Below are 11466 nucleotides of genomic sequence, written 5' to 3'. Positions count from 1 at the left end.
GCGTTGAAATATATATTGAAGAACTAAGAAGAAAACTTGATATATATTGTAATACTTTTTTAAGCCATGATAACATTTTACCTGACTTTATATATTTGATATGTAAATGTTTTTATTGGAATACTATGCGTTGAAAAAATAAATTCATAATTTTAGCATCGGTTTGTTTCAACTTATTTTTAAGTGCTGAAAATTTAAGTGTTGATTTTTTAAGTGCTTAATAAAATAAGCAGATTTTGTTTGGTTGGATAAAAGTTGAAAATGCTATATCATTTGAAATCCTAGTTACATAATGCCCACAATAGATTCCTTCTTTCAACTTTTGCCCCCATATTTTCTATTATTTTTCAAAAAGAATGATAGATCAGATCTGCAGAGGAGAGGACAGTGGTGGTCGGGATTGGAGCCTCACCGCCTAAAATCCTCTTTTCTCTCTTTGATCGAAAAGAGAGAGAATATGAGATTCCAGGTAGTGGGGGCCCCAATCACAACGACCACGCCCAAGTTGAGGTCATCGGCAATATTACCTTGGGCGTTGGTAGCCGGGTCAGAGCCCCCTCTCTCTACCCTCCTTTGTCCCACAATGTCGAGTGAACTAATTCGCAAATCATGTAAAAGTTCACGGGCGCCAATGCAAGAATTATAACAGCTCTCTGCTGAGCGAGTCAGTAAAAAAAAGAAATAAGTAGATCCCACATACTTAATGATTAAGTACTTTTTTTTTACTAAATCATTAAGTTAAATTGATTTTTACTTTACTTTATCAAACAAAGTTAATTTCATGAAATAATGATTAATTTCAGCATTTATTTTGTATTATCAAACACATGATAATCATACTATTTGACCTTTTTTTTTCTATAACTTGTTTTTGGACTCATTTTCTTTTATAAATAGAGGTGGTGAAGCAAGGGACCCAATTGATTTGATAGGGAAAGAGAACCGGAATCCCTTGTGATTATGTTATCCTAAAATCATATCTGGTCCTTTTCCAATTTTATTACCGTAGTTTTACTTTTATTTATCATTTTTTTAGCTGTTTCATGCTTTTGTTTTTCCTGGTCCTTTTATCATTTGATTAACAAACACCCCCCCCCCCAACAAAAAAAAAAAAACACACACACACACACAAAACAACCATTCTGGTGTGAAATATCATTAATATTTTTATTTTTATTAATTTGATTAATTCTTTTGCAGTGGGTGCATGATGACATTGAGAAGAAAATACGAAAAATTATAATATCGCTTCAACAAGAAGTTCAGGACATATCGGTTTATCGCCTGTTACGTACTCGAGCTGAATGATTCTAGGAACTCGTCAAAGGTCTCAGCTGAGAAGACACGGCTCGACCAGCCCGTGCAATTTGTGACCGAATCTTCACAATTAATATGTACTTTGATGTATGCATGAGCAGCAAGTTTCTCTATTTCTCGACGTTCTTTTTATGTCATAATAGTTGTTGCAGAAAAATATCACACTCATGGTGATTTTCTTTTTCCTCCTTCTTAACTGAACGTGAGAGCGTGGCTCCAAAAGGAGAGTGAAAATGTGTTGTGTGTGCTATTTTCCTATTATTATTTTGACCATAATTATGGAAAACTTTTATCCGTTTCCTTTAATGAATCGTCGGATCATACATATCCTTAATGCGGGAACACTGGAAATAATCGATCCTACCAACTAAGCCGAAGAAATATCTTAGATGAATTAGCGATCTCACATTAGCAACTCTTCCTACTCGTGTCACATATACATATATAAAGTTATCCGGGGCATGGCTTTCACTTAATCTGTATACACTTCTTTGATCAACGTTGGGGCGACCATTTATATTTGGAAAATTGATCGAGCGAAAGCTTCAACGGGTGATAGATGTTGCCTGTTAATGTTTGTTAAGATTTGATTTCAAAGTAGAATGATCAACTAATTAAGACAGAAAATGGAAAGAAAGAACAAACACAGAACACTCAATGCCCAGAAAACTGAGGTAAGAAAACAGAACATTAATTGCAAATAAGGAAATCACAGACAAGAACTAGTTTAAGATAACTGACACTGTTGCTTGAATTGGACAACATCAACTTGTGACATTATTACCAAACTAAGAATCGTCAATTAATAATTAGACCCCACAAATCAATGCGGGCTTAAAATATATATTTATATATAGACACAAAAGGAATCAATCCATTAGCCCAATTAATCAGGAGAGATAAAAAGGTTTTTTTATCTGTTAATGTTCTTCTTCGTTGCTTGAATCGAGCTTATGGGCTTCGATCGGCTGTGTCTCTGTCAGCTCAGCACGACATTATTTTCCGACGATGTTATCTCATAATTGCAATGACCCGAAATGATCATCACACTCCAAGAGGCTGCTTATCAGAGCCAACTCGTACTCATCGATTCGTCCTCCCGGGACCCATTCTTGATCCTCAGCCTCGATTATGTCAATCACCGCCTGCAAATCCAACGGATTATCTTCATGTCCCTGCATTCGGAGCCTCGGCAGCCGCGGCGGCGGCGCTCCCCACCTCCATATCCCATGGATAATTGATCTCATCACTGCTGCTCGAAGCCTGGGAATACACCCCAGAGGCAGCAGCAGCGCTTCCCATGATCTGACGATCCTCTACCATCTAAGTGGCCGCCTTCTCTGCAATTTTGAAAGGGTAATCCACCGTTGATCCACGCTCGCTCGAATAAGCCTGAGAAGCCGCAGCGGCAGCGGCAACCGGCAGGCTAATCTCCTTCAGCCTGCGGATGACCTTTTCCCCCCTTAATCTCCAGGCTTTCAATATAGCCATCGAGTTCCTTCACCCCGAGGTCCTCGATCGGGTCCTCCCACCAGCACCGAGGCTTAACCCTGTCGTCCCCAACCCTCTGCCGCTTCCTCCCCTCGCCACGCCTCCAGAGCGCCTCCACATCTTGTTGATGGTACTCACTCAGCTGCTGATCCCACCACGTACGACACCCGCATCCTCGCCCGACCCAGAAAAGCGCCGCAGGACCGCGATGACTTCCAAATGCGTAGGGCTTGCCCTGGGGGGAGAATGTGATGACTGCGATCTCCGCCCCACAGAGCACCGCGAGCTCGCTCGCCTTCCCAAACAGCCCCCTTCGCCGCTTGGAGAACGTGACCTCCCTCTTGATCCTGTCCTCGATCTTTTTCACTTCCGTCCGTCTCCTGCCCTTACCGGACCTCCTGCCGCCACCGCCGGCGCCCATCGTCTCATCCAACATCTCGCTCTGTCTCCGGTGATCGATCGGTGAAGAAAATATCAGAGTTTTATTCGCGCAAACGCGTGAGCACTCGCAGTGAGTCAGAGTCACTCTGAACCCCGACGGCCAGTTTATTTATCGGTTTCTTGCTTTTTTTTCGGCCCCCTGTTTTCCATTTCTTGAATTTTAAACCCCAAAAGATTCGGTGAGGCTTCTGTGGTCCGACAGCTGTGGTATTACGCGGCATCTCTTATAAACGTAAAACGCGGAAATTGGTAATTTGGCCCCTAAGTTTTGACGGTTACATTAATTTAGTCCTTCACTTATTTTTTTCATCAATTTGGTCCTTTAGTTTGTCATATTTTTTTTTTCAATTTGTTCATGGCTACATAATTTAGGTCCCTCACTCAACAAAGTTGCATCAATTTGGTCCTTATTATATCAGATGGGTCCCTCACTTAAGAATTGCATCAACATCGGTTTGGTCCTTTGTCGCATCATTTAGATCCTCCATGGCATTCCGTTAATTGCAGGGGATGACGCCGTTAAATGAGGTGTCATCATTACACCACTTTGGTCCATCATTACATAAAATAAGTTTTTCTTCATTTTCTTTTTCAATCCCTCAATTCTTTGGTCTATCTTTTCTTTTTCTTTTTTAAGCAAAAAATTATTATTATCATCATCATCATCATCAAATCATTCTCTCTCTCTATATAAAGTCATAACTCATAATTTTTTAAAATTATAATATCTCAAATAATCAATCTTAGAAAATAAATATATATGAATAATGATATGAGTTAATTATTTTTTGGAATGTAGAAAATGAGTTAATTTCATTAAATTTATTTATAAACTGAAATGCCTGTCAAACTTTTTTTTTTTTTGGTCTCTATATACTTTTTAGAAGCAAATGTAGTTGCCTAAAGATACTTTTATATCCTAGATATAAAGTTCTATAAAAAAAGTAAATATTTTTATTGAAACGTCATTATATGTTTCTGTACGTCATTTATTTACCTCTAAAACCTTCAGAGACAGATAAATTAATTGACCATATTACTACTGTTTCGATAAGCCTTTAGACACAAATTTGAAACGAATTTTTATCTGCTTCTAACTAGTGCAACTAGAAACAAATGATTTGGCTCTAAAAATAAGCAAAAATATCCCATAAAATTGTCTTTATATACTTTTTAGAAGCAAATGTAGTTGCCTCAAGATGCTTTTATTTCCTAGATATAAAGTCCTATAAAAAGTAAATATTTTTATGGAACCAAGTGCTAACTATCAAATCAAACAAACCAACTCAATCCACCAAGCCGATTAATTCTACAACAAAGAGATTCGAACCCTCAATCTCCACTTTAGTATGACATCACCTTATCCAATGCAATAATACTCCTTACTTGTCTAAATTTGTAACTTTTATTAATTGTTTTACTTTAATGATAATATTTATATCATAAATAAATTATTAGTTTTTTTATATTTATAAGTTTTTTTAGTTAATCTACGAAATAACAATATTTATTCCAATCAAATATTTTGTGAGGGATTTATTTTTTTAAAGAAAAACTTTTGATAGACTGTTTTTTGAAATTATGCCGGAAATTTTTTGATATAATTTTTGTAAACAATTTGTTGGTCGAGTGGAAAGGCCAGCAATTCTTGTGTTCATCGAATTTAAGTAGAGAATAAGGAGAGAGATATGGTGATGAGAAAAAAGAATGAAAAGGAACATGTAAAGCATGGGAAGAGAAAATATTTGCTTTGAAGAGAAGACCAAATGAAGATATATATATATATATATATATATATAAGAAATGGTTATTAGAAAAAAATATGAAAGAGTAAAAAATTGAAAGAAAAGTAAATTAAAAATAACGAATTACACGCTTATTTAGTTTTAACTTGTGAAATTTTTATCATCAAAAAATAATAGTTTAAAATTCAATTTATCAACTCTATATTAGTCTCTACACATTGATATACTTGAAGAGCGTATAAATTAGTCTCTATTACTCATGCATTAACCATAATCTTTTCAAGTCAACAATTTTTTTTATAATTAATTGTATAAGAGACAAATAATATATCATCTAGTTAACAATAATTATTTTTAAATCTAACTAATATCCATCACATTCTGTATTTCCTTTCGATAATTCACGTTCTGCAATTATAGCTAATGAGCAATAATTATATCTGAAAATAATTTAATAATATTCATCAAGTTACAAGTAAATGGTCTTGCAAGATATATCATGCACTTTAAACTTTAATGACAGGGAAAATCACACGTTTGCTCTTAAATCTTTGATACTTCTATCATTTCGGTTCAAAACTTTTTTTTTTTTGCCATAACTATCTCTGACCTTTCACCTTTCCCATTTTAGTCCTGCCATCTAATTTTCCGTCAAAAATTTCATTTTTCATCCAAAAAATATATGTTAAAATGATATAATTTTTTTAAAAAAAATTTTGAAAATCACAAAACAAAAATCCAACCCAAGAGGCCGCCAATATTTGTCAAAATTCAGGAAATCAGGGTGCACATCGAAAAAAAAAAAAAGAAATCTAGAAAATTAATTCATAATTTCCTCAAATCTCTCTCTCTCTTTTTCTAAATTTTTTTTTTTGCAAAACTAATGTTTGAAACATATCGAAAAGGAGATACCAAGATGTTGCAAGTTTGATACCCAGTAAGACTACACGTGTCACTTTATTTGTACTTCTTTTTAACTGTATCAGACTCATGGATCTCCTATGTAACCGAAAAAAAAAAAAAGATAATGTCTATTTTGCTTTATAATGTGTTTTAAGGAATGTACATTGAACTTCAATTTTAACTCTATAACGATCACCATTCATGTATAGGTGCAAAATCTGTTTTCGAGCCACATATTAATTCTATGAACTAGCAACTATACAGTTCAATTTTACGTTTGGGATTTTGTGTCGTAGCTCTTTCAACTCCGTCAAGGCATCTACTTCCGTATACTTTCACTGTTAAATGCTGACATGCTGCCCCCATTCTACCACATGAACAACCACATCAAGCACCACACATTATTAGGGTCATAAATTTGGGGAAAAAAATTGAAATCACGTGTTATACTTTGCAATTAATACTTAAAAAATTTCAAAGAAAAAAAAGTTATAGGGCTAGTATCTAGTATCGAAGAAACTCAGAGCCAATTTCAGAATTGATTTCGAAGAAAAATGCAAGCCAACCCAGACCGTTCAAATGTGGTTCAACTCCGTTTTTGTTCGAAAATTCAATTGGAAAACGGTTATTTTGAAAAATAATTTCTAAATTAAGCATGAGAACCATTGACTTTTAGAAGGATCTTGACGGACATTGGAGCTCCCACCACAGATGTAGCAGATGACGGTCCGTCCTGGGATACTTTTCAAATCGAAATTCTTGGCTTAATTTTACATTAGGGTTATAAAAAATTTGCTAAATATAACACTTTTATACAAAATATTTTTCTTTTTAAGATTTGGTACAAAAGATTCGAATTTTTTTTAATCAAGTGTACTCCGTCATATACAAACTAACACCGTCATGGCTCACTTAGGGAAGTGCAATAGAATTAACGACATAAGCCCTGAGGGATACGTGACCATACGCTTTTGGGGAGCTTCAACGCCTCTCCTGGGCAACATGCTCAAGCCCCTGCGTTCCGTCAGACATCCTAAGAACTTATACCATTAATACCATTGATTCCCTAGAATTACCTCGGATCGAATATCTGAGCGACATTATTTTTTCGGATGTGCAGGATCCTCATGAGAGGCAAGCACAGAGCATACTCAAATCCTTTCTGATGTGCAGGATCCTCATAAGAGGCAAGCACAAAGCATACTCGGAGTCAGCTCCTAGTATTGAAGAATTACTTCGAAATCTAAGAACCCCTTTTGCCCAGAAGGGAAGAGTTTGGAAAGCCATGAAGAGAGTATTTCAGAAAGAGGAGTTTATTGCTCGATATGAACTGATTGTTACAGAAGACAAACCCTCAATTTATAGGCGGGGGTCAGAACAAACGGACAAACAGTGAACAGGAGACCTCCTGCTGTCATGCAGAGTAGGTCTGCTATCACGGACGCAAAAGTTGCGCCGGTACACCAAACAAAATACAATAATTCAACATTACTACAGTAACTGCTACAGTGACAACCGACAAAATATTATATTATCTTAGGCCAAAGTGGTTGGATCATCTCCACTTTCGATGGAGTCGTCGCTGCTGTTGTAATCACTGCCCATGACCCTTTTGTTGACCATCTTTCTTTGCTTGTCTTTTATCTTGTGCAGAGCCCAATCAATATCTTCAATGGTCAGGTCATCATCCCACCATTCACGAACATGTGATTGTGTCGGCTGGACAGGTTGAGGCCAACTATTAGGATCTTGCAAGTTAGCGGTTTCGCCTGGTCCTGCTTGATCATTGGCCTGTGTTGCCTGCTGGACAGGAAAGCTGGACTGTGTCTGAATCATGAAACTATCTGGGTCAATGTCCAGTTGCATAAAGGCTTCAGGATCAGGAGAGTACGGGTCCTGGGAGTCAAGAGGAGGAAGAGGATCAAGGGATTGTTGTTCTTGAGAGACAGCAAGGGGAGGAGGATTTTCTTCATTATAATCCTTCAGGGCCTACTCAAGAGGAGGCCAAGTGCGCTGATAATCCTTTTGATAGTCTCATTCCATAGGAATGTGGCCTGGTTGCCATATAATCCGTGGGACTACCCCATTCTTTTCACAAATAATCCTTTGGAATTCTCTGTATTCATTATCATTATCAAGGCTCCCTTTGGGCTCGAGCCGGGGCTCAAGTGCTTCTTCTCCTTGGAGGGCCAATATACCACATTTGCTGGAACAAGACAATGACATGCCTATCCCCTTGTGGATGTGGTCGCACCTTTCTTGCTTCTTCGGTGAAAAGCTCTTCCCATTGCTGAAGTGGTTTGAACCATTCGAGGAACTGGATAAAATGGGTATCCGAATTCCTAGCTTCAGTCGGGTAGCTGATCATTTCTTGTACTGCAGCATGGCGCCTAAAGAACCTGAGCATCTCTACTAGTTTGAATTGGATGCCAATAGTATAGCAGTGGCAAGCATACCAGTAGAACCACTTCATCTCTTTGGGATATGGCGCGAGTGCGGAGTATCTGAGTGGATGGATGTGCGGGAAGTGAGGATGCATCCTGAAAGGAAGGAGAGTGAGTCCTCCATGATATCGGAATATCCTCCATTGATACTGCCAGAGGAGGGTACGTGCCTCTGTCTGAAATCGTTTTTCCCACACTAGGTCATGAACTTCAGGGGTATGTCTCCCCTTATTCTTCTAGGGTTTCTCCAATGAATACCCGTGGCTTGGTTTTGTGCACGCAGAGTTGTGAACTGCAACCTTGAAAACATGCAGATGACAGGTAAGACCTGCAGAGTCTGCCGAGTTAATGCTTGATCCTTCCTTGACAAGAAGTTTGGGAGCATGTTGTGTTTCCCCTTAATGTGTTTGACTTCAAAGTCAAACTTATAGAACCATTCTGCCCACCTAAGCAGTTGAGGGTGCGGCAGTTGCTTCTGCTTGAACTGCAACATCTTAGGGAAGCTAGAAATATCCATTTCCACCTGGAATTTGTATCCCACTAGGTAGAACTCAAACTTCTTTATCCCATTCATGACCGCCAGAATCTCCTTGAAAGTGGAGTGATAGTGTTGTTCTGACAGTTTGAACCTTCCGCTCCTGTAGCCACAGATATGGCGCTTGCCCTCTAGTTGTTCAAGTAGGACCGTTTCCCAGTATCTTTCACTTGCATCAGTCTGGAGGATTCTCTTTCCAGTGGAGGGAATCTGGAGTGGAGGCAGGGACTACAGTTGAGCCTTAAGCTCCGTAATCGCCTTTGTCTGATTAGGACCCCATGTAGGGGCGTCCTTCTTCAGCATCTTTTCTAGTGGGCGAGTGAGCTTGGCTATCTTCGGAAGGAAATTTCTGAGGTAGTTAACCGTGCCAAGAAACAATTGGATCTGCTTCTTGGTAAGCGGCTCCTCAGGGTATTTGAGTAGCTCCTGAGCCACATGTAGCTCTGGTTGGTACTGGCCATTGGCAAGCTGCATGCCAAGAAAATTGATCTCTTATTGGCCAATTATCATCTTCTTCTTAAAGATCATGATTCCATAGTCTTGAACAATCTATGAGAATCGTCGGAGCAAAAGGATATGGGCTTCTTCTGATGGGCTGAACAGAAGGATGTCATCAATGTATACAAGGGCCTGGTCCATAATAGGAGCAAAGACCCGGCACATGGCCTTCTGAAATAGCGATGGAGCTATTTTGAGCGCAAAAGGCATGACATTCCACTGATAATGGGCATTCAGGATACAAAACCTAGTTTTGGGCCTGTCTTCTGGATGGATCCCGAGTTACCAAAAGCCCGCTTTCAGATCAAATTTTGAAAACACCTTAGCCTTTGAAAGGCTTGAGAAGAGGGCATGTTTGTTCGGTAGTGGAAACTTGTCAACCTGTAGAAAATGGTTGAGGGGCTGGTAGTTGATGACCAGCCGCAATTTTCCTCTAACTTGTTCAGACCGATTGTTGACATAAAAGGCCTCACAAGCCCACGGTGCATCAGAGGGCTCTATGAGATCCTACTGAAGTAGTTCAGCACATTCAGCGGTAGCAAGTGTCTAGTGCTCAGGATTCATTCCTGAGTGACTGACTTTAATAGGATTGATGTCCTTGTTCTTTTTGAATGGCAGTTTGACAAAGAACTGCTCATTTTTCCACAATGGGTGAGAACATTTCTTAAGGAACTCTGAATGAGAGTCCGCATAAGATTGGCGTTTCAGCTCTTGTACCAGTTCACTAAGGATCTGCTTGACTTCATCTTTCTGTGCCATGAAGAGTCGAGGGGTCTGCACATACGATTGAAAGTAGTGCTTAAAACGGACTCCTTCTGGCGTCATCCTGAGCTTATTCACCTTAGTGATGATGTCCCAGCCAACAACTATGTCTTTCCTGGATATGGTTGAACCCAACACCCTAGTAATTATATAGCATCCAGGAAAGAACTGGATCTTGAGGGGTCGGCTGATGAGGTGAGTGGAGAACACCTCACTGGAGGTAGTGTTGAAATGCTTAGTGTGTGGCTTCCAGCACTCTTTGGGTGGTACCTCCGGGTTCATGATAGTTTGGGTAGCTCCAGTGTAAGGAACGCAATAACCTTGATAGTTTTCGCGTATTTGGAGATGTAAACTGTAACTGGAATACGAGGAACTAAATTCATCAAGTTAATCTCTTTAGTATCCTTTGTTGCCATGTAGCACATATCTTAGTCAGACCTTGAAAAACTTGAGTCTAAGTCAGTGAGGACTTCTAGGGCCGCTATGGAAGATGGCCCAGCTTCTTCATCCAGAGAGAAAAGGGATTCAACATCATCTTTTTCCAGTGAGATCCCTGTTGCATTTTGTAGTTGCTGGACGAGCTTTACTCCTTGCTTCGGGGCCCTTGAACAGTTCTTAACGAAGTGGCCTAGTCGATTGCAAATATAGCACCTGGAGGTTTGTACTTCTTTCCAAACTTGTGCTTCTTCCTCAGGTATTTCCATTTCTTTTCAAAATATCTTCTGGACTTTGCTTTCGACATTTTCCACTTCTTATAGTGCTTCTTCTTCTTGGTTGGGCAACTACAGTGTTTGTCCTTTCTTGAGCACTTGATGTACAACTCAGGCCATCTGTACGCTTTCTCCATTGACTTGTCTCTCTTTAGGACTTCTTTGATGGCTTGTTTCGTCATGCAAGCATCTTCGAGGGCCACGTGATATGGACCGCTTTTGTAGGGCTACTTACAATGAACTGAACCTGATCTTGGTCTGTCAGTCCAATCCACCAGTTTCATAGAGTCCCGGTAAACCGGGATACAAAACCTGTCATGAGCTCATGGTTGTCATGAACTGTGAGTGCTCTAGAAGTGAGATAGGCCAAGAACTCCTGGAGTCTATCTAGCCATTTAGAGTAGGGAATATCGTCTAAAGTAAAGACAAGGTTCCCCCTGGTTGGTGCTGCTGGTGCTGCCGCTTGTAGTAGATCCGCCATTTCAGATCTGGCGTCGTTCGAATCAACTCCATTTCCCCTTCCCATCATCTTTACCGGGGGATAGAAGTCTTCTGTCTCCCATGAGTCTTCTGACTCCTCGGGAGAGGCTTCTGATTCTTCCTCTGATATTGAGTCATAT

At 39.3% G+C, this 11466-nt stretch overlaps 1 protein-coding gene across 1 annotated transcript; it reads right to left on the bottom strand.

Annotated features, from left to right (window-relative positions):
- Positions 1 to 1987: 1987 nt before the first annotated feature.
- LOC116187189 (agamous-like MADS-box protein AGL29) lies at positions 1988 to 3385 on the bottom strand. Its single transcript, XM_031515818.1, has one exon. It carries the CDS (start codon positions 3242 to 3244, stop codon positions 2744 to 2746), a length of 501 nt encoding a protein of 166 aa, XP_031371678.1. The 5' UTR covers positions 3245 to 3385; the 3' UTR covers positions 1988 to 2743.
- Between the last annotated feature and the right edge of the window lie 8081 nt (positions 3386 to 11466).

The sequence above is a fragment of the Punica granatum genome, chromosome 8, assembly GCF_007655135.1.
Source record: "Punica granatum isolate Tunisia-2019 chromosome 8, ASM765513v2, whole genome shotgun sequence".
NCBI classification, from domain to species: domain Eukaryota; kingdom Viridiplantae; phylum Streptophyta; class Magnoliopsida; order Myrtales; family Lythraceae; genus Punica; species Punica granatum.
This window is presented reverse-complemented; position numbering and strand designations above follow the sequence as displayed.